Source organism: Oncorhynchus keta, unplaced genomic scaffold (genome assembly GCF_023373465.1).
Source record: "Oncorhynchus keta strain PuntledgeMale-10-30-2019 unplaced genomic scaffold, Oket_V2 Un_contig_1083_pilon_pilon, whole genome shotgun sequence".
Taxonomy (NCBI): domain Eukaryota; kingdom Metazoa; phylum Chordata; class Actinopteri; order Salmoniformes; family Salmonidae; genus Oncorhynchus; species Oncorhynchus keta.
Window position 1 is genome coordinate 379,329 of NW_026277222.1, and position 27,144 is coordinate 406,472.

The 27,144-nt window shown below is 43.8% G+C and overlaps 1 protein-coding gene across 2 annotated transcripts in view; it reads left to right on the top strand.

The window, feature by feature from the left end:
* Positions 1-27,144, top strand: part of LOC118387804 (calmodulin-regulated spectrin-associated protein 1-B-like) — a 95,741-nt gene that overhangs the window by 56,676 nt on the left and 11,921 nt on the right. Inside the window, exons 7-15 of one of the 2 annotated variants that reach the window (XM_052500507.1) lie at positions 4,112-4,251; positions 4,906-5,002; positions 5,195-5,327; positions 10,487-10,578; positions 10,937-11,021; positions 11,310-13,833; positions 15,942-16,081; positions 16,767-16,978; positions 23,100-23,162. In XM_052500507.1, coding sequence (XP_052356467.1) covers positions 4,112-4,251; positions 4,906-5,002; positions 5,195-5,327; positions 10,487-10,578; positions 10,937-11,021; positions 11,310-13,833; positions 15,942-16,081; positions 16,767-16,978; positions 23,100-23,162 — 3,486 coding nt within the window. The remainder of the gene's footprint in view (positions 1-4,111; positions 4,252-4,905; positions 5,003-5,194; positions 5,328-10,486; positions 10,579-10,936; positions 11,022-11,309; positions 13,834-15,941; positions 16,082-16,766; positions 16,979-23,099; positions 23,163-27,144) is intronic. The other variant, XM_052500508.1, reaches the window with a different exon arrangement.

Sequence of the window (27,144 nt, forward strand, 5' to 3'; positions counted from 1 at the left end):
AAGAAGTTGTCCTCCACAGGGTACTGTAGTCCATGTTATTCTATTGAAGAAGCTGTCCTCCATAGGGTACCGTAGACCATGTTATTATATTGAAGAAGTTGTCCTCCATAGGGTACTCTAGACCATGTTATTCTATTGAAGAAGCTGTCCTCCATAGTGTACTGTAGACCATGTTATTCTATTGAAGAAGCTGTCCTCCATAGGGTACTGTAGACCATGTTATTATATTGAAGAAGCTGTCCTCCATAGTGTACTGTCGACTAAGTTATTCTGTTGAAGAAGCTGTCCTCCATAGGGTATTGTAGACCATGTTATTCTGTTGAAGAAGCTGTCCTCCATAGGGTACTGTAGACCATGTTATTCTATTGAAGAAGCTGTCCTCCATAGTGTACTGTAGACCATGTTATTCTATTGAAGAAGCTGTCCTCCATAGGGTACTGTAGACCATGTTATTCTATTGAAGAAGCTGTCCTCCATAGGGTACTGTAGACCATGTTATTATATTGAAGAAGATGTCCTCCATAGGGTACTGTAGACCATGTTATTATATTGAAGAAGTTGTCCTCCATAGTGTACTGTAGACCATGTTATTCTGTTGAAGAAGTTGTCCTCCATAGTGTACTGTAGACCATGTTATTCTGTTGAGGAAGTTGTCCTCCATAGTGTACTGTAGACCATGCTATTCTGTTGAAGACACTGTCCTCCATAGGGTACTGTAGACCATGTTATTCTGTTGAAGAAGTTGTCCTCCATAGTGTACTGTAGACCATGCTATTCTGTTGAAGACGCTGTCCTCCATAGGGTATTGTAGACCATGTTATTCTATTGAAGAAGCTGTCCTCCATAGGGTACTGTATACCATGTTATTCTGTTTGAGAAGCTGTCCTCCATAGGGTACTGTAGACCATGTTATTCTGTTGAAGAAGCTGTCCTCCATAAGGTACTGTAGACCATGTTATTATATTGAAGAAGCTGTCCTCCACAGGGTACTGTAGTCCATGTTATTCTATTGAAGAAGCTGTCCTCCATAGGGTACTGTAGACCATGTTATTATATTGAAGAAGTTGTCCTCCATAGGGTACTGTAGACCATGTTATTCTGTTGAAGAAGCTGTCCTCCATAGTGTACTGTCGACTAAGTTATTCTGTTGAAGAAGCTGTCCTCCATAGGGTATTGTAGACCATGTTATTCTGTTGAAGAAGCTGTCCTCCATAGGGTACTCTAGACCATGTTATTCTATTGAAGAAGCTGTCCTCCATAGTGTACTGTAGACCATGTTATTCTATTGAAGAAGCTGTCCTCCATAGGGTACTGTAGACCATGTTATTCTATTGAAGAAGCTGTCCTCCATAGGGTACTCTAGACCATGTTATTCTATTGAAGAAGCTGTCCTCCATAGTGTACTGTCGACTAAGTTATTCTGTTGAAGAAGCTGTCCTCCATCTGGGAAGACAGATTCTGTAGTGCCCTGTCCTTTATGTTTATGGCGACGACGGAGCTTTAGATTTAAGTTCTTATCAACTGAGCCTAAATTGATCACCTAGCTACGTTGTCTGCTTTATTACCAGACAATAAATGGAGCACTCCTGAACCCGATGATCCTGTGTGTGTGCGTGTAAGTACATTTACATTTACATTTAAGTCATTTAGCAGACGCTCTTATCCAGAGCGACTTACAAATTGGTGCATTCACCTTATGACATCCAGTGGAACAGCCACTTTACAATAGTGCATCTAAATCTTTTAAGGGGTGGGGGGTGAGAAGGATTACTTTATCCTATCCTAGGTATTCCTTCAAGAGGTGGGGTTTCAGGTGTCTCCGGAAGGTGGTGATTGACTCCGCTGTCCTGGCGTCGTGAGGAGTTTGTTCCACCATTGGGGGCCAGAGCAGCGAACAGTTTTGACTGGGCTGAGCGGGAACTGTACTTCCTCAGTGGTAGGGAGGCGAGCAGGCCAGAGGTGGATGAACGCAGTGCCCTTGTTTGGGTGTAGGGCCTGATCAGAGCCTGGAGGTACTGAGGTGCCGTTCCCCTCACAGCTCCGTAGGCAAGCACCATGGTCTTGTAGCGGATGCGAGCTTCAACTGGAAGCCAGTGGAGAGAGCGGAGGAGCGGGGTGACGTGAGAGAACTTGGGAAGGTTGAACACCAGACGGGCTGCGGCGTTCTGGATGAGTTGTAGGGGTTTAATGGCACAGGCAGGGAGCCCAGCCAACAGCGAGTTGCAGTAATCCAGACGGGAGATGACAAGTGCCTGGATTAGGACCTGCGCCGCTTCCTGTGTGAGGCAGGGTCGTACTCTGAGGATGTTGTAGAGCATGAACCTACAGGAATGGGCCACCGCCTTGATGTTAGTTGAGAACGACAGGGTGTTGTCCAGGATCACGCCAAGGTTCTTAGCGCTCTGGGAGGAGGACACAATGGAGTTGTCAACCGTGATGGCGAGATCATGGAACGGGCAGTCCTTCCCTGGGAGGAAGAGCAGCTCCGTCTTGCCGAGGTTCAGCTTGAGGTGGTGATCCGTCATCCACACTGATATGTCTGCCAGACATGCAGAGATGCGATTCGCCACCTGGTCATCAGAAGGGGGAAAGGAGAAGATTAATTGTGTGTCGTCTGCATAGCAATGAAAGGAGAGACCATGTGAGGTTATGACAGAGCCAAGTGACTTGGTGTATAGCGAGAATAGGAGAGGGCCTAGAACAGAGCCCTGGGGGACACCAGTGGTGAGAGCGCGTGGTGAGGAGACAGATTCTCGCCACGCCACCTGGTAGGACCGACCTGTCAGGTAGGACGCAATCCAAGCGTGGGCCGCGCCGGAGATGCCCAACTCGGAGAGGGTGGAGAGGAGGATCTGATGGTTCACAGTATCGAAGGCAGCCGATAGGTCTAGAAGGATGAGAGCAGAGGAGAGAGAGTTAGCTTTAGCAGTGCGGAGCGCCTCCGTGATACAGAGAAGAGCAGTCTCAGTTGAATGACTAGTCTTGAAACCTGACTGATTTGGATCAAGAAGGTCATTCTGAGAGAGATAGCGGTAGAGCTGGCCAAGGACGGCACGCTCAAGAGTTTTGGAGAGAAAAGAGAGAAGGGATACTGGTCTGTAGTTGTTGACATCGGAGGGATCGAGTGTAGGTTTTTTCAGAAGGGGTGCAACTCTCGGAGGGACGTAGCCAGCGGTCAGGGATGAGTTGATGAGCGAGGTGAGGTAAGGGAGAAGGTCTCCGGAAATGGTCTGGAGAAGAGAGGAGGGGATAGGGTCAAGCGGGCAGGTTGTTGGGCGGCCGGCCGTCACAAGACGCGAGATTTCATCTGGAGAGAGAGGGGAGAAAGAGGTCAGAGCATAGGGTAGGGCAGTGTGAGCAGAACCAGCGGTGTCGTTTGACTTAGCAAACGAGGATCGGATGTCATCGACCTTCTTTTCAAAATGGTTGACGAAGTCATCTGCAGAGAGGGAGGAGGGAGGGGGGATTCAGGAGGGAGGAGAAGGTGGCAAAGAGCTTCCTAGGGTTAGAGGCAGATGCTTGGAATTTAGAATGGTAGAAAGTGGCTTTAGCAGCAGAGACAGAGGAGGAAAATGTAGAGAGGAGGGAGTGAAAGGATGCCAGGTCCGCAGGGAGGCGAGTTTTCCTCCATTTCCGCTCGGCTGCCCGGAGCCCTGTTCTGTAGCGTCAAGATCTGTCCTTTTCTTCTACCAATTCAAAATAATGCGAATATGTCCATGATTAAGGCTATTGTCTCTGCCATCTCGCGAGCTACAAGTTACCCTGCCCAGCTACCCGCCACAACGTTTGTGCTGGAATAGAAATATCGCAACGAACATATCCTAAGGGGAAGAAGTTTTATTTTGCCAACAAAGAAAAGGTCAATAATATTGTAAAAGTAACTAGGTAACGGATTACATAAAAACTAACGCGTTAGGTTATTAGTTACCACAAAGTATTGAGTACTTTAAAGTCACCCCCCAACACTGGCCGTGTTTCTGTACTAGTTGTGTGTCTGTCCTCGAGAGATTACAATATGTATGACAAGGTTAGCTAACATAGCCTCATTCTAACAGTGAAGTAAAAATCAATCACATTTATTTTTTAAAGCCCTTTTTTTTGTGTCTTCCAGATATTTGCCTGAAAGTGGTGTCCTCCATAGCAGACAGCCTGTACAACATCCAGCTCTTGAGGGAGTTTTGTAATGAGTACCTGAACCGAAGCTTCCATCTGCGTCCAGAAGATGTGCTGTATGCTCCCCCAGTGCTGAAGGTGAGCCCCCATTCTACTACTTTACCTCAGTGGAGAAACAGAGGCTATCATTATTTCTTGATTAGCCTCACTCATTGCTTCTCATAGCGCATTGTCGGAGGTCAGACCTCTTCCATTGTGTTTCAGGAGGAATTGAGGAAATACAAAGAGACCCTGTCTGAATACTTTTAATGTATATCTCTGCTCCCTCCCTTCTGTGATTCAAACTAAATAAGGGGTTCCATTACATGGCTTTAACCTAACCTATCCAATCCTATCAGAACATTGGCCAGTTCTATAAAGAGGGAAGTAGGATGCATCTTGAAAGCATTTAAACGGGACCTCGATGCACTCACTACTAGCAGACATACAGTTAAATGCCAGAATAAAGGAAACACCAACATAAAGGGTCTTTATAGGGATTTGGGCCACAACAGCTTAAATGCACATTGACATAGATTCTATAATTGTTTGGTGTCGCATCCCTCCAATAGAGTTCCGTTCTTCCACAAGAAATTCCATAATTTTGTGTTTTTGGTCGTGGAAAACGCTGTCTCAATACACTATGTATCCCTCATTTGCTTAAGTGTTTCCATTATTTTGGCAGTTACCAGTTATTTAAACACTCTCCAATGTTGTGGTGTTGACTCTGTTGTTTCTGACATCTTTCCAAAGCACAATGTCATGGTGTTCATCGCAGAGCTATTCTGGTGGTTTGAGATCCTCAAGCCTGACTTTGTCCAGCCCCGGGACGTGCAAGAAGTCAAAGACGGTACAGACGTTGTATTCTTCTTCTTATAATATATTATTTTACACTGTTGTATAATATGTGCTACTGCCTTTCATTCATCCAGAGCCAATGTTTTCATCAGGTTTTTTGAATTTGTCTTTGAGCTACTCATAAGAACACTAATCTAAAGTTCCTCAGTGTTTTGGTTGACACTCTTTGCCATCAATCTCATAGTGAGGTCACTGCTGCAGCCCAAGGATTCCCGCCCCCATGTCTCCATCTCCAATGCTACCAAACGCAGCTTCCTGGCCACACCTGGCTCTCCTGACATCATAACAACGTCCCAAAGCCCAGATATCTATAACAGGTACTACTTGAAACTCACTTTTCTGTCAGTCTGTTTCTGTCTATGTGTTATCTTAGTTTTCTGCTAGGATTGGAATGAGCTTCTGCTCGTGTGTGTGTGTGTGTGTGTGTGTGTGTGTGTGTGTGTGTGTGTGTGTGTGTGTGTGTGTGTGTGTGTGTGTGTGTGTGTGTGTGTGTGTGTGTGTGTGTGTGTGTGTGTGTGTGTGTGTGTGTGTGTGTGTGTGTGTGCGTGCGTGCGTACCTGTGTGTGCGTGCGTACATGTGTGTGCGTGCGTACCTGTGTGTGCGTGCGTACCTGTGTGTGTGCGGGCGTGCTTGCGTGTGTCAGGGTTTCTGTTAGCCGGTAATTGCTGGCTTTTGGCCGATTTTAAAATAAATGAAAAGTTGATAAATAAAATTGTAACCGGCCAAATTGTCCAGAGCTGACATGCTACTGAGGAGAGAGAGAAAACAAGAGAGGAGCCTCGGCCTAGGCTGCTGTTGATGGCGAAGTTGGAGGCCTTTTTCATTGAAGTAAAATATAGTGAAAAGCCTAAAAGGCAGGGCTTTAGACTGCGACCCTTTGACTTGGCTGTGCGAGTTCAAACATTTATTGGTTGCATCGGTGCGGGCTGCAGATTCAGATTCATTCACCTCACTAAAAACGTTCTAATTTTTATGAGGCTAAAACCATGATTTGGTCAAACAGTAAAGTACTATATCCTCATGATTTCTGTAATGAAAGTGTCTACATGCCAAAGTACCTGTTACGCGGGGGCATGCTGCTGCACTCTCTCCTTTTTGGGCTCCCGAGTAGCGCAGCATCTCCGTGCAAGAGGCTTCAATATGGTACCTGGTTCGAATCCAGGCAGTATCACATCCGGCTGTGATTGGGAGTCCCATAGGCCGGAGTAGGCCATTATTATAAATAACAATTTGTTCTTAACTGACTTGCCTAGTTAAATAAAGGTTACATAAAAAATATGTACACTAGTTTGGAATCACTTAGAAATGTCCTTCTTTTTGAAAGAAAAGCTATTTTTTTGTCCATTTAAAATAACATCAAATTGATCAGAAATACAGTGTAGACCTTATTAATGTTGTAAATGACTATTGTAGCTGGTAACGGCAGATTTGTAATGGAATACATTGGGGCAAAAAAAGTATTTAGTCAGCCACCAATTGTGCAAGTTCTCCCACTTAAAACGATGAGAGAGGCCTGTAATTTTCATCATAGGTACACTTCAACTATGACAGACAAAATGAGAAAAAAAAATCCAGATCGAGGGAGATTATCCGTGGTCTGGTATGTCTTCCATTTCCTAATAATTGCTCCCACAGTTGATTTCTTCAAACCAGTTTCAGAATGATAACTTCCAAAATGAGTGTGCTACATGACATTTATCATGAAGTCACCCAGGTGTCCCACACAAGTAGCCCAAATGTACCCAAGTGGCCAAGTTGGTGAAGTTATAAATTTTGAATGGAATAACTATATACAAAATACCAAAATGGTATTCTAACACATACCCCCAAAAAATGGAGAGAAAAAAATGGAAAAAAATATATACATTCACAAAATAACACTTTCAATATTTGGAAGACACTCAGTCCAATACACAATATTGTGCTGCTGATGCCAGGTGCTATAGCAGTCTCTTTCTGCTGTAAAGCAGAGGGTGACCAAGCATGTGGTGCAGGTGATAGGGGACTTCATTTAGCAAAGAACACAGCGACGCCTCCATGCTGTGCCCTTTTGGCCCTGAGGCACATCCATGCCTGCAGAAATAGATTTGGGCAGATGAACACCACTTGTGGCAGGAGCTGGATGAACCAGCTTCAGTGGGGGATGGACACCTTGGCACTGGGGGCTCCCATTCGGAGTCAGTGTCACTGTGAAAAAAAATGTTCAGTTAGAATAGTTTCCATATGAGCCCAGTATCAACAGGTATAATAAACAGATGTATATAGAGTACAGGGAACATACGGTTGAATATATTATTATAGACCTGCTAGATCTACTGTCTCATTTATAGTATGACATTTCAGCTAGAGCTACTGTCTATTATATTATGACAGACCAGCTAGATCTACTGTCTTTATTATATTACAACAGGCCAGCTGTATCTACTGTCTCCATTTCACTTTGGCCATTGTTGTGGGCCTGCCCTCCCCTCAACAGCCTCAAATAGGCTATTTCATTTCACAAATAATATTTTATATAATTAATTTCAAACAAAGGCATTGGCATGAGAAAAACTTACCAGTCCAAAACGATGTCCTCTCCGTTCAAAAAATATTCCTCCATTTGGGAATCGCTAAATGAATCATCCTCCAACAATCTCTGTCTCATTTTTCCGATCAACTTCTTCTAAAATTGTGTGTACATCTGTATATCTAGAGTTAGATTTAGCTTTCCCTGACTTAGTCGCCATACTGATTGATATATAAACAGCTGAAGACGCGCTTTACCAAAACAACGCTATGCGTAACATGCGTTGCTCCTTCCGGTATGAAACTTCAATGGCGAATGACCCTCTTTACGCCAGAGTTTACTACACGGGTTGGTCTTCCAACACATAAGCATTACATATTGCCATTTACCTCAGCTCATTGGCTATCTACCCAGCTAGATTTCAAGACGATCAGTGGCCATTGGGTTAAAATACAGTCAATCAACGAAACAGCGGTCAAAATCATTGATGCACAATGATGTCATTACTTGTTGCCTTCAAATCGGTTTCTTTCAGTCAATACGTCCTGCGAAATGACCCATCAGGTTTGGTTGTGTTACAAACAAACCAGTTGATTACAATGAAACCAAACATTGACTGGAAAAGTCACGTTTCGTGTGTGTATTTCACAAAATGTTTTGTGTTAGGTTATAAAAATGGATTTTATCAAACAAAAGGCCATTCATTGTGTAACAATGAGCATTGGGATTGCAAACAGAGGAAGATCGTCAAAGGTAAACAATTTATTTTATTGCAGTTTGTGATTTTGTTATGCATGTGCTGGTTGAAATAGTTGTTTTTTATGGGGCTCTATCCTCAGATAATCGCATCGTATTCTTTCGCAGTAAATCCTTTTTTAAATCTAACAACGCAGTTGGATTAGCAAGATTATAGGCTTTCGAAACATGTGAGACACTTGTATTTTCATGAATGTTTAATGTGACTATTTATGTAGCGATCACCGTTTGTTGTAGAATTTCATCCCGCTAACAGGTTCTGTGTGCAGAGAGGTTAAATGTGCAGAAGTACTATCTGACAGCTCGATGAAACCTTCACTTTTGCGCATAGTTTATTTATTAAAACACTCACTCCCTGTGTTGGCTTCCGGACTCTCAGCGCACTCGTTACAGAATAACACCTCACCTAAGGGAAGCATCAGGAAGTGTTTTTTTTTTGTTTTTTTTGTCAGTGTTAATGACGTCGAGTCCGGGAGCTGATACAGGCTCTCATGCCTCCGCCAGATCGCCAGGATACCCTGCCTCAGCCAGCTCGTCGGGCTTTTATGCCTCCGCCAGATTGCCAGGCTCCCCTGCCTCAGCCGGCTCGTCAAGCTCCCCTGCCTCAGCCGGCTCTTCGGGCTTTCATGCTTCCGCAAGATCGCCAGGCTCCCCTGCTTCAGCCAGCTCGTCAGGCTCCCCTGCCTCAGCCGGATTGCCACGTTCTCCTGCCTCAACCAGCTCCCCTGCCTCACCCGGCTCGTCGGGCTTTCATGCCTCCGCCAGATCGCCAGGCGCCCCTGCCTCAGCCGGTCTTTCATGTTCCCGCGCCCCAGCAGGGGTGACCGTTCCGCTTTTGATCCCCGGGTTCATCCCCTTTGCCGGCGTCCTGCGGCTGGAGCTGCGTGTCGGGGAGGGGGTGCTGTCACGTATACTCCCTCTCCGGCCTCTAGGTCATCAGGCTGCTGATTATCCCGCATACCTGTCACCATCATCAAGCGCACCAGCTTCTCATGACACTCACCTGGACTCCATCACCTCCTTGATTATCTTCCCTATATCTGTCACAACCCTTTGGTTCTTTCCGCAGGTGTTATTGACTCTGTTTCATGTCGGTGCGTTGTTTGTGTTCATTGTTTTGTTTATTTATTAATACACTTACTCCCTGTACTTGCTTCCGGACTCTCAGCGCACTCGTTATACAGGTACTTTCCCGAAACGGATGACACAAACAACTGGATTAGTTATTCCTTTCATGGCCTGCCTCCAGTCCACTGACTGATATCTGAACAAGAGAGCCTCATCGAAATTGGATTCTGTGAAAATTTAATTTTGAACCACTGGCAAATTTCTGGATAGGGCTGCGCTCAGAATATCCTGCCTTGGCAAATCGCAATGTTAAGACACTGATGCCCTTTGCAACCACGTACCAATGTGAGAGTGGATTCTCGGCCCTCACTAGCATGAAAACTAAATTCAGGCACAGACTGTGTGGAAAATGATTTAAGACTCAGACTCTCTCCAACATTGCAGAGTTATGTGCATCCTTTCAAGCACACCCTTCTCATTAACCTGTGCTGAATTATTCACGTTTTTGATTAACAAATAAGGTTTAATATGTAAGATGGCAAAATAAAGAGCTTATTATTATTTGTGCCCTGGTCCTATAAGAGCTCTTTGTCACTTCCCACGAAGTATAATAAATGTATTGTATTGTGTGTTTCCCTTTGCGGGCTTACAATGATGGCAAAAAAAAAACATTTGAGAATGCGCTGACCCTGGTGCTAGAGGGGGTACGCAGCTGGAAGTTGAATGTTTGAAGGGGTACGAGACTTTAAAAAGTTAGGAAACCACTGCTTTAGGCTTACCAGAGTTAAACATTATATTATCTTTACAGAAAATATTCTAATCGTAAATGAATGAATTAGCCTCCTTCTGTACGCCTATACCTGTATAGCAGACGCAGTAGTTGACAAGTATAAAGAAATTCATGTTGGTGTCGTAGAATGCCACCGGCATATCTCGATCTCTCTTTCTCTCTGGGACTAGGCCTAAGCTTCTCGTGTGGCCTAATGGGTTACATACCCGATGCATATGGATGACCGGTACATTTCTCAAATGTCCGATAAATTCAAATCTTCACTGTCAATTGTCCAGTGCCAAATTCTCCTGACGCAAACCCTGGTGTGTGCGTGTTTGGGAAACTAATGCCCGATTTCTTTCTTTTGCAGTACCAAAGTCAGTCCTGCGTCTAGCCCCTCACACTTATTACTCCCCCTGAGACAGAGGCAACAGAAGTCCATACAGAAGAATGACGCCTCAGGTAAGATTCACATTGTCCTTTATGTGAAATTAGGCTAGCCCAGCACGGCTTGGCTTGCTCCTATAGTGTGAATCCTGTAGTGTGAATCGGGCATTTATTTGACCTTTTGTTTAAGCAGGGAGCCACCATTAAGACTAGGGTCTCTCACAAGGGAGCCCTGCATGCACAAGACAAAATTAAAAACAAGTCAAATACAGCACAACACAAATATTTAAGAAAAACAATGACATTCCTCAATAAGAAGGTCCGCAAGCACATCCAATTGTAATTTATTTTGTATTTGGTTCTCAATCCCATAATGTCACAAAGGCTTAAGCATATATAAGGCTATTGTTTAATATTTTTTGTCTGTGTTTAGGGCAGAGAAACAGGTCCAACTCTCTGTCACGTGTGGACAGTCAAGTTCAGGGGTCAAGCTTGGTCTGGCCAGAGAGGAGACAGAGGTGAGTGGTTCATTTAACATTTCAGTAATGTATGCTGAAACAAGATACAAGAAAAGTGAGATTTCAAGTATGTGCAGCTAGGGAAGGTGAACTACAACAATGTCCTTTCATACTTCTTAGAACCCTTTCTACCTGCATGTTCAAGTTCACCTCTGGCTTCGTTAGATAGTGATGTTGAAAGATATTGTTATGGCAGTATCATGGTCTTGCTTTGATCTTTCTCCTCTTTCCTCCCCTCTTTTCATCTCACCCCGTTCTACTCTCCCACTCGCTCCCCTCCCCACCCAGACCCCTTTCCCAGCCGGTGCCCTACGCCCTCCACTTCCCCCTGGAGAGAGAGTGCGATGGCCTGAGCCTGGCCCACTCCATCAGCAAGGACAGCCTGGGATCCAACATCATCAGAATCACACCCAAACACATGCCTGGTGGGCCGGGGATGGGTGTACAACTGCCCCCCCACAGGCTCAACGGTCAGGACATGATGGGCCACATCCACTTCAAGGACAAGGAGATGGAGGAGGAAGAGCTGGAGGCCATCATCCACCCGGCGGCTCTGGCCAGGTGCTACGGCCCCCGTGCCTCCCCCGAGAGTGACGATATGGAGCAGGACGACCTGGAGGTCCAGAGTGAGGTGACCTCCAGAGTGTCCAGTGCTCGTCACGCCTACTGCCTCGCTGCCCCTCACCCCGACCCCCAGGCTGAGAGTTTCTACCTGGAGCCCCTGATGCCAGCCGTTTTTAAGACCGCCAAAGAGAAGAGCATCAGCCTGAACAAGGAAGAAGAAAGCGGGGAGAGTACAAGCAAAGCGGTCCTTAAGAGAACCACTGAGGGTCTTAATTGCACGTTCACCCCCATCCCCAATGTGGAGGCCACCTTTGGTCCCTTCAGACCACCCACGAAGGGGGGTACGGGTTCTTCTCAGCTCCCTCTGATGGGGGCAGCAGAGCCCATCACCAAGGATCAGTCTTGTGGCTTCTTCCTCCACCTGTCACCGGAGCCCGGGGACCAGACGACGACCTTCTTGGGGCTGGCACCGAGCTACAGCCCCTTCCCCACCGCCATTACTACAGCTTGGGTGGGCCGGGACTCATACTCTGAGATTGAAAACCTGGAAGAGGAGGAGGAGGAGGATCAGATGGAGCTGGCCAAGGAAGTGGTGAGGAGGGTCATGGGGAAGTGCCTGGGAGAGGGAGGGGAGAGCAAAGGGGAACCGGAGGGGGGCGAGGGCGAGTCGGCCAAGCTCCGGGAGGACATGAAGGTGTGCGAACGCGAGGACAAGGAAGGCCTGGAAGCCTGGAGCGGACCGTCCAGCCCTTGCCTTAGCACGGCGTCCTGGGCCAGCAGTGTGTGCAACAGCGGCACCATGCGAATGACCAGCTTTGCAGAGCGCAAGCTCCACCGAAAGGTCAACAGCTTTCCCGACGACTGCTCCAATAACAGCAGCTCCCAAAAGACCACACCCGATGGCTCGGAGAGCGCCCCCTACACTCTAGGAGGCTTGTGGTGCCTGCAGGCTCCTAGCCCATGTCGGCTGGCTAAAGACGGCGCTTTGCGGGTCAGAAAGGAGGCTGGCACCACCAACGTCCTGGCCTCAGAGCTGATGCAGCTCCACATGCAGCTGGAGGAGCAGCGGCGGTCCATAGAGCACCAAAAGAAGAAGATGGAGACCATATCGGCGTGCCAGCGACTCAAGCTGGGCAAGGCTGCCTTCCTCAACATTGTCAAGAAGGGGGATGGCAAGAACAACACGCTGCCCCAGCCCCTCAAACACCTGGAGACCCAATATCAGACGGCTGGCAAGGACAAGGCTTGCAGGGACGACTCGTGTTTGGATGTCCTGAAGGGTCAGAGGAAGGAAGGACAGCAGCAGAGGGAAAGGGACAACAGAACAAACAGTGGCGGTGCAGGGCCGCCGGACGAGGCGGGGGTCGAGCCAGACCTGAGCGAGTGTAGCCGCTCCATACAGTTGCTGAATGAAGCCATCGGTGCCATTCAGCAACAGATGATGCAGCTGTCTCTACAGCAGGACCGTCTGATAAAGCAGAGCGTCCAGTCACCGCTAGGGGTCCCGCATGCCGCCTCCCTTCTATCCCTGCCATCAGCCCCTACATCCACCCAAGACACCTCTTCAATTCCTTCCTCAGACTCCACCGTTACCCCCACCGCTCACTCAGACTCCACCGCTACCCCCACCGACTCCAAATTCCGCCCGGCCGTGCGTTTCATGGAGACCATCACCACCGCTCCACCCACCCGCCGCCCTCCCAAACTGAGCTCCGGATGCAGCCCCAGGACCAAACCCGCAGAACTCAAACTGACCAAGGAGAATGGCAGGCCGGCTTCCAAGACCGGCACCCCTGCATCCAACACAGACCCTAGGCGCTCCCCGGGGTGGCACACCACCTCCCGAGGGGAGCAGGATAGGGACCGGAGTCAGAACAGCAGCCCCACCTGCGTGATATTCACAGAGAGCCCAAGGGCCTTGGAGAGAGGCACGCTCCGTAGCACCACCTTCAAGATCAGAGATGAGGCCAACCAGCGCAGCCACAGAGACGGGCCCACCCTTAACCCTAAGGATTCAACCCCCTATGGCACCCCTCTCACACCCCACTGTGTGGACGTGACTGAGGGGCGGGAGCGTAGCGGCTCAGGGAAGGAGATCGAGCCCGGCGAGGAGGGAGGGCGAGGGAAAGGCCAGCTGATCGAGGTAGACCTGTCTGACCTGAAGGAACCATCGGAGGGAAAAGACTCCGATATAGGGGACACCTCGGCAGACGGAGAACAGAAGTCAGGACTGGGTTTCTTCTTCAAGGTAGGAATTTTACTAAAAGTGGCAGCATCTCAATAGTCTCTCCTCGTCTGAAGTAAAGTAATGAATTTCCCCTTGAGGGACAATACATTTGTATTAGGGCTGTCACAGTTAACGTGTTAATGACAGTTAGCTTTTACAATTGTATTTTATTTGAAGAATTTTTTTCACCCAAAAGGTTGGTAAGAAACCCTTAAAGGTCCAATGCAGCCATTTTTATCTCAATATCAAATACTTTCTGGATAACAATGAAGTACCTTAGTGTGATTGTTTGCAATTAAAATGGTCCAAATGAAATAAAAATTCTCAGGCAAGAATTTAGATGTTACTGTCTGGGAGTGGTCTAATTTACCACATGGTGATGTCACCATGGAAGGTCAAAACTCCGTCCCGCCAAGACAGGCAGAAATTCCAGGCGGTCTTTTCAAACAGCTCTTACACTAAAGGGGCATTATCATAATTTTCACAATTTCACAGTATTATTCCAACCTCATAAATATGCACTGATTGTACCAAACATTATGAACACCTGCTCTTTCCATGACAGACTGACCAGGTGAATCCAGGTGAAAGTTATGAGCACTTGTTAAATCGCTGCTGGGTATTTCACACTCAACAGTTTCCTGTGTGTATCAAGAATGGTCCACCACTCAAAGGACATCCTGCCAACTTGACACAACTGTGGAAGCATTGGAGTCAACATGGGCCAGCATCCCTATGGAACACTTGGACACCTTGTAGAGTCCATGTCCTGACGATTTGAGGCTGTTTTAAGCTGCACACATGGGCAGGTGGGCAGCTCCCCTCAGACTGCGCATCTGGGCAGAGAAACACGAGATTGAACTTCACTGAACTTTCTAGTTTTCCCCTTTAGTTAATACTATCAACATTTCGCTGTGCTGTCTGAATAGTGCTCGAATCAACGCAATATTAGCCACTTTCAATGTAACATACCGAAACAAAATGAACAATGCAAGACTTGGTATGCAAAACTAACTGTGCCAGATATTTTCTTATAGGCAGCTCTCATTGGTGTAGGATTCTATTTTATTGACATGCATGACTCAGCCTGTACTCTACACAGACCGGTGCTCCAAATTGCCATATATGGATCTGTGCTATTCACTTTGAACTGGACAGCATGAGCAGTCTCGACTAGATGTGCTTGTTTTGAGATCGAAGCGAGAGTTGCATGTAGCCGCCACTGCAAATGTGTTCATATTCTTTGCTATTTAGTGAGTTATTAGCCCAATCAACAATGGGGGAGTGGTTGCTTCCTACAAGAGAAAAACATTTTTGCATTTCTAGACAACTTTGAAAAGCAAGTCGAGTGAAGAGCTTTTTTTTTTTTTAAATTATGGCTTAAAGGGGCAGTGTTGTTTTTTGAGACTGTCTTGAATAAGCTAAGTCGCCAATAGGCAGACGCTAGCATAACTGATTCTCTGTAATAATGGTATGGGAATAATAATGAATTGTATTTTGTAAAGTGGTTTCTTGCATCAAACAACAACATTTGGATAAGCAGGGTAATGTCAAGCCCTGCATGTTTTTTTCAAAAGTCTCATGGAAAGTAGGCTTACATTGAACACCACACAGGCTGACTGATAGGACAGCTATTTCCATGTTAAAATGTTATGGGATGCATTTTCTCCTCAGTGTTCACAGTAAACTCGTGCCGGAAGTTGCACAGAATTTTCGTAATGTTCGAGTTTGCCCTCAGCAGACCTGAAATTTGCTCAGTGCCGAAAAAACATTAGAGGGAACATTGGGTCCAACTCAATAAATTAGGAAGGTGTTCTTAATGCTTTGTACACTGTGTATATAAAACCAGGCTCATCATGTTCACTGCACTGGGCCTTTAACCCATATCAAAATTGAAATTAATCTAAATTAATTACTGAAAATCATGCAATTAACCCGACTAATTTGAGTTGAATTTGATTGATGAAAGCACCGGACAGGGGAACTGAAATTCCCAAAGAGGCATCATCCACCATATTGCTTTAACCGATTCAGAGTTTTCAGATCAGTACAGATTTTGTCATGTGCCTTAGCAATGAAATGGATGTTGTTCTAGTAGTAAATCAATTTGCCCCCCCCCACTCCCAAAGGACGATGAGAAGATGGCAGAGGATGAGAGGGCAAAGCGTCGCGCTCACTTTCTCCTCAAACAGCAGCGGAAGATGGAGGAGGCACGGCTCCGCAAACTGCAGACGGAGGCTGAGAGCGAACAGAAACGAGACGAAGCCAGGTACAAACCATAGAGATGTACTAGTGAGCTGTTCCCAATGGCCACCTCTTTGAGAGCATGGGGAGAGCAAGTAGTCCATTTCCGAAATATTTAGTAAATAAATTGAAAAGTGTGTAGTACCACCTACTGTAATGGAGTATGTATGGTCTGAACAGGTATAAAGCCAAGATTGGTGAATTACTGCCACCTACAATTAAGGAATGTTTGCTTAGAAATATAATTATTGGCTGCCCCCTACTGCTGACCTGAATGGAATTACGTGATCCTTCCTTAACCCATAGCAAGTCATACCCACTTGACTACAACAAAATGGTGAATGCCCTCCATGGCGCTTCCCATGCTGTCACAGAAGCAGCCATTGAGAAGAGCACTCTAGTATCTCTATTATACAAACAAATCAAATCAAATCAAATCAAATTTATTTATATAGCCCTTCGTACATCAGCTGATATCTCAAAGTGCTGTACAGAAACCCAGCCTAAAACCCCAAACAGCAAACAATGCAGGTGGCTGGTACAAACACATCAGTGGCTGGTAGGCCAAAGATGGTTTCAGGCCCTGATACAGAACATATTCCATCATAGCGTGTGTGTATGGTGTGTCAGTGTGCGGGGATAAAGAAAGTGTGTGTGTGTTGTTTGTGAAGGCAAACATAAAAGGTGTGTGTGTGTCTCTTTCCCCCCAGGCGTAAGGCAGAAGAGGACCGTGTGAGGAAGGAGGAGGAGAAGGTGCGGAGGGAGCTGATCAAGCAGGAGTACCTGAGGAGGAAGCAGCAGGAGCTGATAGAGGAGCAGGGTTTGGTTAAGCCCAGGTGTAAAGCCAGGAAGACCCGGCCTAAGTCCCTGCATCGTGGAGAGTCCTGCTCCGACACCGGCTTCTCCAAGGGATCCTCCACACGTAGGCCTACACTAAAACACTATAACCCAAACCAACCCTATCTCCCCTTTACAGTTTTGAACCTCCTCCCAACTAATCTCATCCTCCCTCTAGTCTCTAACTAACCCTGTCTCACCCTATTCATGGGTTGCACGTAGTGTCACCCCATTGTTATTGACGTTCTCTTGAGGACTGTTACCTGACTGAACGTTCTACTCAATGCATTTTCAATTGGCGCTGATGAAGATTTCACATTATAGTGGCTTGGAAACACAATGCCATTACAAAAGCTGACAAATAATTAGTAGGGCGATGTCACGCCAAGACAGCTCGAAAATATTAGGAGCATCTCAGCACATCTTCCCCCTCAGGAGGCTGGAAATATTTGGCATGGGCCCTCGGATCCTCAGAAAGTTGTACAGCTGCACCACCGAGAGAATCTTGACTGGCTGCATTACTGCTTGGTATGGCAAATGCACCGCCCTTGACCGCAAAGCGCTACAGAGGGTGGTGCAGACAGCTGTACCACACCAAAATGTGGAAAAAGTAAAGGGGTGCGAACACTTTCTGAAGGCACTGTACATGCCTTCTGTCCCTATGAGCCATGAAACAAACATGATACAGACATCTGGAGGCATGTACAGGGATTTCACAAAGTATTCATACCCCTTGACTTATTCCACATAGATTTAATATACTTTTTTCAGCCATCTACATATAATACCCCATAATGACAAAGTGAAAATATGTTTTTAGATTTTTTTTTGGTACATTTATTGAAAATGAAATACAGAAATATGTAATTTACATAAGTATTCACACCCCTGAGACAATACTTTGTAGAAGCACCTTTGGCAGCGATTACAGCTGTGAGTCTTTCTGGGTAAGTCTCTAAGAGCTTTCCACACCTGGATTGTGAAACATTATCCTATTATTATTATCTGTCAAATTGATCATTTTTGGATGACCATTTGCAGGTGTTAACATAGATTTTCAAGTAGATTTAATTCAAAACTGTTCCTCGGCCACTCAGTGTCTTCTTGGTAAGCAAGCCCAGTCTAGAATTGTTCTTGTGTTTTTAGGTTATTGTCCTGTTGAAAGGTGAATTCATCTCTCAGTGTCTGGTGGAAAGCAGACCGAACCAGGATTTCCTCTTGGATTTTGCCTGTGCTTAGCTCCATTCCGTTTCTTTTTCAGTCGACTTTATCCTGGAAAAATTCCCCAGTCCTTAACGATTACAAGCATACTCATAACATGATGCAGCAACCACTATGCTTGAAAATATGAAGAGTGGTACTCAAACAGGATGCATGTTTTGAAATATTTGTATTCTGTATAGGCTTCCTTTTTTTCACTCTGTCAATTAGGTTAATATTGTGGAGTAACCACAATGTTGTTGATCCATCCTCAGTTTTCTCCTATCATAGCCAATAAACTCTGTAAATGTTTTAAAGTCACCATTGACTTCATGGTGAAATCCCTGAGCAGTATCCTTCCTTTCTGGCAACGGAGTTAGGAAGGACACCTGTATTTTTGTTGTGACTAGGTGTATTGATACACCATCCAAAGTGTAATTAGTAACGTCACCATACTCAAAGCGATTTTCAATGTCTGCTTTTTGTTTTACCCATCGACCAATAGACTGAGGGAACTTACAAATAATTGTATGTGTGTGGTACAGAGATGCAAATATTATACTTCTGAACTTATTTAGGCTTGCCATAACAAAGGGGTTGAATACTTATTGACTCAAAACATTTCTTCACTTTGCACTTTGTCTGTTGATAACACTGACGTGTGAGTAACAAGAGGTAGGGAAAATGGCGAACTGTTTGCCAAATATATTTTCCAAAATTGTATGTGTTAGTCATGCACATCCCCAATTTTATTTCGTAGTTAGCTCCTTAGCTAAAGCGCCATTATGACTAAGGTAGTTAGTACAGCGTTTAGTCAACTAAGCGAGAACACTTTCTTGTCCACACATGCTTTGATCTCCGCAACGGAAGTAGTAGGCGCGAGTACCCTGACGACTCACACTAAATTATTCCGCAGCTCTGTCATTCACTTCAAGGAACTAACATCCGTGGGCGTGGCGTAGCGTTTGGCCGGATCAAGGAGTAGCCAGGTAAAGGCGAGAGCGCACTGACGGGCAAAAGGAAACGTGTTGCGGTAGTTCAGTGCGCTTCGCTGCATGCATGGAAATGGACATGGCAGAGACATCTGTTGTGTGCTAATACCTTCCTTCACATAAAGTTATGTTAGGCCTGCTAATCTTTAACAGTCTATGTTAATTAATCAGTTATTGATCTGTCCTCTTGACATACAGTGCCTTCAGAAGTATTTACACACATTTACTTTTTCCAAATGTTATGTTACAGCCAAATTTAAAATGGATTAAATTGAGATTTTGTCACTGATCTACACACAATACCCCATAATGTCAAAGTGGAATTATGTTTTTAGAAATGTTTACAAATTAAGTAAAAATGTAAAGCTAAAATGTCTTCAGTCAATAAGTTCAACCCTGTTGTTATGGCAAGCCTAAATACAATGCATTTGGAAAGTATTCAGACCCCTTCAGTTTTTCCACATTTTGTTACCTTGTTCTAAAAAATACTAATCAACCTACACACAACACCCCATAATGGCAAAGCGAAAACAGGTTTTTAGAAACGTTTGCAAAACAAATTTACATAATTATTCAGACCCTTTGCTATGAGACTCGAGCAGATCCCTAAGAAAAAAATCCTTTGTCATTATGGGGTATTGTGTGTAGATTAAGGGGGGGAAACAATTGAATCCATTTTAGAATAAGGCTGTAACGTAACAAAATGTGGACAAAGTCAAGGGGTCTGAATACTTTCTGTATGCACTGTACTTTCAGGAGTAAAGATGTGCTTACCCATTCACATAATAATGCAGTAATAGTGTTTAACATGATTTTTAAATGATTACCACATCTCTGTACCCCATACAATACATACAATTATCTGTAAGTTCCCTCAATCGAGCAGTGAATTTCAAGCACAGATTCAAGCCCAAAAACCAGGGAGGTTTTCCAATGCTTTGCAAAGAAGACCAACTATTGGTAGATATAACTATTGGGATATTCAATGTCTGATAGGTTAAAAAAAACAATCAGCATGGTGCAGTTACTAATTACTCTACAAAGATAGAGATAGATACAGGCGCCCTTCCTAACGGGATTTCACCAGAGTTTAATGGCTGTGATAGGAGATAATTGAGGATGGATCATTGTAGTTACTCCACAATAAACAAGTAAAAAAATATTCCAAAACATGCACAAAATAAAGAATATTCCAAAACATGTACCTGGCACTTGAAGTAATACTGCAGGTAATACTGCAAAAAAATGTGGCGAAGACATTCACTTTTTGTCCTGAATACAAAGCGTTATGTTTGGGGCAAATCTAATACAACACATTACTGAATACCACTCTATATATTGTCAGCATGTTGGTGGCTGCATCATGTTATGGGTATGCTTGTCATCGGCAAGGACTCGTTTTTTAGGATAAAAATAAGCAAAATAGAGCTAAGCACAGGCAAAATCCTAGAGGAAAACTAGGTTCAGTCTGCTTCCATCAGACACTGGGGAGATAAATTCACCTTTCAGCATGACAATTACCTAAAACACAAGGTCAAATATACACTGCAGTTGCTTACCAAGATAACATTGAATGTTCCGGAGTGACCTAGTTACAGTTTTGACTTAAATCAGTTTGAAAATGTAGGGCAAGGCTTGAAAATGCTTGTCAACAACCAACTTGACAGAGCTTGAATAATATGTTAAAGAATAATGAGAAATATTTTACAATCTAGGTGTGAAAGCTCTTAGAGACATACACAGAAAAGACTCACAGCTGTAATTGCTGCAAACGTTGATTCTAACATGCATTGTCTCAGGGGGTTGAATAATTATTTAGATGATTTAGATGATTTTCCATTAATAAAAAATAAAAATCTTTCACCTTGACAGAGTATTTTGTGTAGATTGTTGACAACAAAAAATGACAATTCCATTTTGTAATTTTCTGAAGGCACTGTAGCTGTATGATTCTAACAGTAGTCTGCTATTGGTGTGGTCATGTCAAAAGTCCTTCCTCCCAATTAAGTTTCTAAGTGAAAATTGCCAGAACTATCTGAGATGCCCAAAATATGGCCTGTTGTGGAATCGCTCAGTAGGAAATGCCTTTGTCATTGGGATGACGGCAGATTGAATTTAGATGCTACCTAACATTGCGGGGAGAGCACCAGATTTTGGCTAGCTAACTGCTAGGTATTTTTGACAAACTTTTGTAGCTAATGGCAACATTGCCTCAGTCTAAAGTAAATTTGACTACATCATAATGATGACAATGCCATCGTATTTCCAAGCTACTATACTGTAATTTAGACACTAAACAATCATTTAGCCCCTGTTGAGAATGATTGGGCACCACTTGACTTTCAGGAGTCACTATTGCTGAGAACATCTTGAGAACGTTCATAACAATGGCCTACTTATCTTTATTTTTACTATAAAATCATTGTAGAATAGTGAAGTCATCAAAACTATGAAATAATCCATGGAATCATGTAGTAAGCAAAAAAGTGTTAATCAAATTTGAGTTTCTTCAAAGTAGCCACTTTGCCATGATGACAGCTTTGCACGCTCTTGGTATTCTCTCAACCAGCTTCATGGAGGTAGTCACCTGTAATGCATTTCAATTAACAGGTGTGCCTTGCTAATTTGTGTAATTCCTTCCCTTCTTAATGCGTTTGAGCCAATCAGTTGTGTAGGGATGGTATACAAAAGATGGCCCTATTTGGTAAAAGACCACGCCCATATTATGGCAAGAACCCATCAAATAAGCAAAGAGAAACAGTCCATCCTTACTTTAAGACATGAAGGTCAGTCAATCCGGAAAATGTCAAGAACTTTGAATGTTTCTTCAAGTGCAGTCACAAAAACATCCAGCGCTATGATGAAACTGTCTCTCATGAGGACCGCCACAGGAAAGGAAGACCCAGAGTTACCTCTGCTGCAGAGGATAAGTTCATTAGTTACCAGCCTCAGAAATTGCAGCCCAAATAAATGCTTCACAGAGTTCAAGTAACAGACACATCTCAACATCAACTGTTCAGAGGAGACTGCGGGAATCAGGACTTCATGGTCGAATTGCTGCAAAGAAACCACTACTAAAGGACCCCAATAATAGGAGGAGACTTGCTTTGGCCGGTGACTTGTTTGATACGTTTCATGTACACATTTTATTAGAATATTTATGAAATGCACATTGTTATATTTGGTGTAACCCTCTCACCTGGCTCGAATTTGACTCTCACGATATTACCTTAGAATATCTCAACAGCATGGGATATTAGGTGAGAAGGACATCTCCAATAAGAATCCCTATTGTAAACTCGCTAGGGTGGTGACAACTAGGGTATTAAGTTCCGATAGAATTATTATAGATCCTTATTATTATATAAGGATATGCTTTCCCATGCATTAAAATGAAACAGAAATAGTAAATGACTCCATCAATGCAACAGACATAAGGTTCAAGATGGATATTATCACATTTTCAATGTACCACATCAAAATAAATGAAAATAATAAACCCCAATGTTTTTTCACAACCCATGTCCAAATTACTGGCAAGCTATGCAAAATATATGCATGAACGACATTACAGTTCAGGAGCAATTCGATCACCTTTTAAATCTAATACCAATTAATTAAAACAAATCATCTCTATACTTGGTTTTAACCAGGGTATTACATTGGTGACACTTTTTTCCCTCAGCTCCAACCCCATGTGATGCATGGAACGGATGTGGGTGGAGCTATGTCTACATAAGGGTGCAAAATAAAATGTGTTTAAGTATGTTACGATATATTTCCATTTTCCTTTAACACTTTTTTTTTGGTTACTACATTATTCCATATGTGTTGCAGAGTTTTGATGTCTTCACTACTATTCTACATATGAGTAGGTGTCCAAACATTTGACTGGTACTGTAGGTGCATCCCATGAATACCACAATGTGTTGTGTGTGTGTTTGTATTCTTTGTTTATCTTTCCTGTGTGTGTATTGTCTGTTTAGCCCTCGCGTGTGTGTTTTTGTCACCCAGGTTATTCTCTGAGAGCATCCATGTTGATGAGAGCCCAGGGATCAGCAGCAGGCAGTAGGGGAGGTGAAACATCTAACCTCATCTGCATGACCCCCTGTCCTCATAACATCATACCATACCTCATATGGTATGGTATGATGGTTTTACCTGGTCAGGTCATGTCAGGAAAGAAGTTCCAAGCCCAACCCACAACCCCTTCAGAAAGTCTGATCATGTGGACCACTAGCCCCTTTCCCCCTAAGCAGATGTGAGAGAATTGCATAGATTTGTGTAATGTGATTGGCTTACTTTGCCCACTTATAGGATCGGGGGAATTTTCTCTCCATCTCTCTATCTCTTTCGGTATCTCTATTACTCTCTCTCTCTCGTGGCATGCCATGAGGATAAGAACCTGATTGTGCCTGGCTGAGCAAGCAGAGAGCAATGCCTGAGTTTGCAATTAAACATTTTAAAAGGTTTGCATATCAGTTCACTGCTAATGTGACATTACATCACACTGTGCCTGCTGCGTTGTGCCTTCCTGGCTTGTGTAAGCATGGGTTAGGGTTGGGCGATATTACAATAGCATTGTCTATCAACGATGATTGACAGCCATTGTCCATGGTTACAACATCGATATGTAACAGATGATGGTTTAGCCTATTGGAAGTTGACTGGCACTGCGCAGAACAAAAAAGTATCACAATGCTCAGCAGGGACCCAAGGGACATTCTTAGTAATTTGCATATTGCTATTTGCTATACCCTATTTCAATAAATGTGATTTATAGCCTACAGAACCCAAGAGAGGAATGTAGACCAGACGGAGCAGAGAATTCCACCCCAAAGCAGCACAAAATGTCTAGTCAGAAAATATTGTTTATCCTCTCGCTGCCTAAACCAATTTTTCCATCTCAAAAAGTGATTTGAATAGTCTAAAAACGTAAGGTAGCCAGAGGACTAATAATGATTGAACAAGCAATATCAATAGCCTACAGAAAAATCCAACGACAAGCTTAGTCAAGTTTAAGTTTATTAAGTAATAAATGATTTATGCGGGTCAGGAAAATCCCTCAATGCGAGATTGAGAAGCAAATGGCCAAATTGTCATAAAAGCTTTAAGACAAGTTAAAGTTATGAACAGTAGCGTATTTCCCAAATATTCGAGCTTTTAAAGAATAAAAATAATGAAAGTATATAGCCTAGGCATAGGCAATTTTTTATGAGGCAAATAAACAATTATTTTCCAGTCGTGAAGACTGTAGACTGCTTCCATCCAGCCCATGATGTATGCCTATAACCTCTTGGGGCTAGGGGACAGTCAAAATTAAATTATATAAAATCAAATTGTATCAAATCAAACTTTCATTAAATCACATATGTAAGATACTCAATTAAAGCTACACTCGTTGTAAATCCAGCCAACGTGTCCGATTTTAAAAAGGCTTTTCGGCGAAAGCATAAGAAGCTATTATCTGATGATACCACAATGTCAACAAAGAGAGTAGCATATTTCAACCCCTCAGGCGCTACACAAAACATAGAAATAAAATGTACAACATGCATTACCTTTGACGAGCTTCTTTTCTTGGCACTCCAATATGTCCCATAAACATCACAATTGGTCCTTTTATTCAATTAATTCCGTCCATATATATCCAAATGTCAATTTATTTGACGCACTTGATCCATAAATAACAGCTTCCAAAAAACGCAACGTCACTACAAAATATTTAAAAAGTTGCCTATAAACTTTGCCAAAATATTTCAAACTACTTTTGTAATACAACTTTAGGTATTTTTAAACGTTAATTATCGATCAAATTGTAGACGGGGCAATCTGTTTTCAATACAGGAAGAAAACAAACCATGCTCCTTTTCACGTCTTGCGCAACGCTCAACAGTGTTACCCAGTTCCTAGATGGCCTTCTTCTTCATTGCACAAATGATTAACCTCAACCAAATTCCAAAGACTGGTGACATCCAGTGGAAGCGGTAGCAACTGAAAACAGGTTCCTAAGAAATATCATTTGCCAATGACAATTCAGGGAACAGACAGAGGCCAACAACAACAACAAAATTCTGAACAGTTAGTCCTCGGGGTTTTGCCTGCTACATAAGTTCTGTTATACTCACAGACATGATTCAAACAGTTTTAGAAACTTTAGTGTTTTCTATCCAAATCTACTAATAATATGCATATCTTATAATCCTGGCATGAGTAGAAGGAAGTTGAAGTTGTGCACGCTATTTACCCAAAAGTGAAAATTCTGCCCCCTATACCTTAAGAGGCAGCCCACTCCTCATCACAGACCTGTTATGCTTCTCTACCAAAAAGGAATATTAGAAAATATTTGCCATTGCCTTCACTTAGCCTCTGCCCAAGTACTCAACAACATGATATTTTGTCATGATTTGTCCACTTGAGTTCGATTCTGCATTATAGCCCAACTGTCGTTTTTTGGGGAAGGGTGGCCAATAGGGGCGAGAGCATCATATACGATGATATTTTATGTGTACATAATCACAAGAGAACAGGTTGACATCACCTAACCATTTGGGGTGAGGGTGTGGGTGTGAGCAGGGTTGGGTAGTTTACTTTCTAAATGTAATCCGTTACTAATTACATGTCCAAACTTGTAATCAGTAACGTATCTTTTGGATTACCCAAACTCAGTAACTTAATCTGATTACATGGTTACTTTTAGATTACTTTCCCCTTAAGAGGGATGTATGTTGGTAATTGTATGTTAACAATTGAACAACATCTATTGCAGGACAAATCAATGTTAAAGTTTACATAGCTGGCCATACATGGATGTTTAATTGTACTTTATGGGTTGGTTATGTTGGCTTATTCTAACCCATCTCTTTCTACTACATATAATAACACAATTATATTTATCATACAAGTCCAAAAATGGATATGGCAACTACAGATTGCCCCTTTTTTAAGTCTATCAAAAGTGTTTGAGTTTGAGCATGTGTCCATTAGGGCAATGGATTTTTAAAAATGTATTATTTCTTACACTGTTACCCCAGGAAATCTTAAGTGTTATTACATACAGCCGGGAGGAACTATTGGATATAAGAGCAACGTCAACTTACCAACAATACGACCAGGAATACGACTTTCCCGAAGCGGATTCTCTGTTTGGTCCACCACCCAGGACAATGAATCGGACCCCAGCAGGCGACCCAAAACAACGGCGTCGCAGATGGAGCAGTCTTCTGGTCAAGCTCCATAGACGGGCTCATCGCCCACCGCTCCCGAGTATAATACTCGCCAATGTCCAGTCTCTTTACAACAAGGTAGACGAAATCCGAGCAAGGGTTTCCTTCCAGAGAGACATCAGAGATTGTAACATTCTGTTTCACGAAACATGGCTCACTCGGGAAATGTTAGTCTGTACAGCCACCTGGTTTCTTCGCACATCGCGCCGACAGAAACAAACATCTCTCTGGTAAGATGAAAAGCGTCGTGGTGTGATCATAACAACATACAGGAACTCAAGTCCTTTTGTTCACCTGACCTAGAATTCCTTACAATCAAATGCCGACCGCATTATCTACCAAGAGAATTCTCTTCAATTATAATCACAGCCGTGTATATCCCCCCACCAAACAGACACCTCGATGGCCCTGAAATGTTTTTATTTGACACTATATAAACTGGAAACCACATATCCTGTGGCTGCATTTATTGTAGCTGGATTTATCCACATCGACGGGACAGTAGTGGAGAAGGTGAAAAGTTTTAAGTTCCTCTGTGTTCACATCACGGACAAACTGAGATGGTCCACCCACACAGACTGTGGTGAAGCCAAAACAGCGCCTCTTCAACCTCAGGAGGCTGAAGAAATTTGGCTTGTCACCAAAAGCACTCACAAACTTCTACAGATGCACAATCGAGAGCATCCTGTCGGGCTGTTTCACCGCCTGGTACGGCAACTGCTCAGCCCACAACCGTAAGGCTCTCCAGAGGGTAGTGAGGTCTGCACAACGCATCACCGAGGGCAAACTACCTGCCCTCCAGGACCTCTACACCACCCGATGTCACAGGAAGG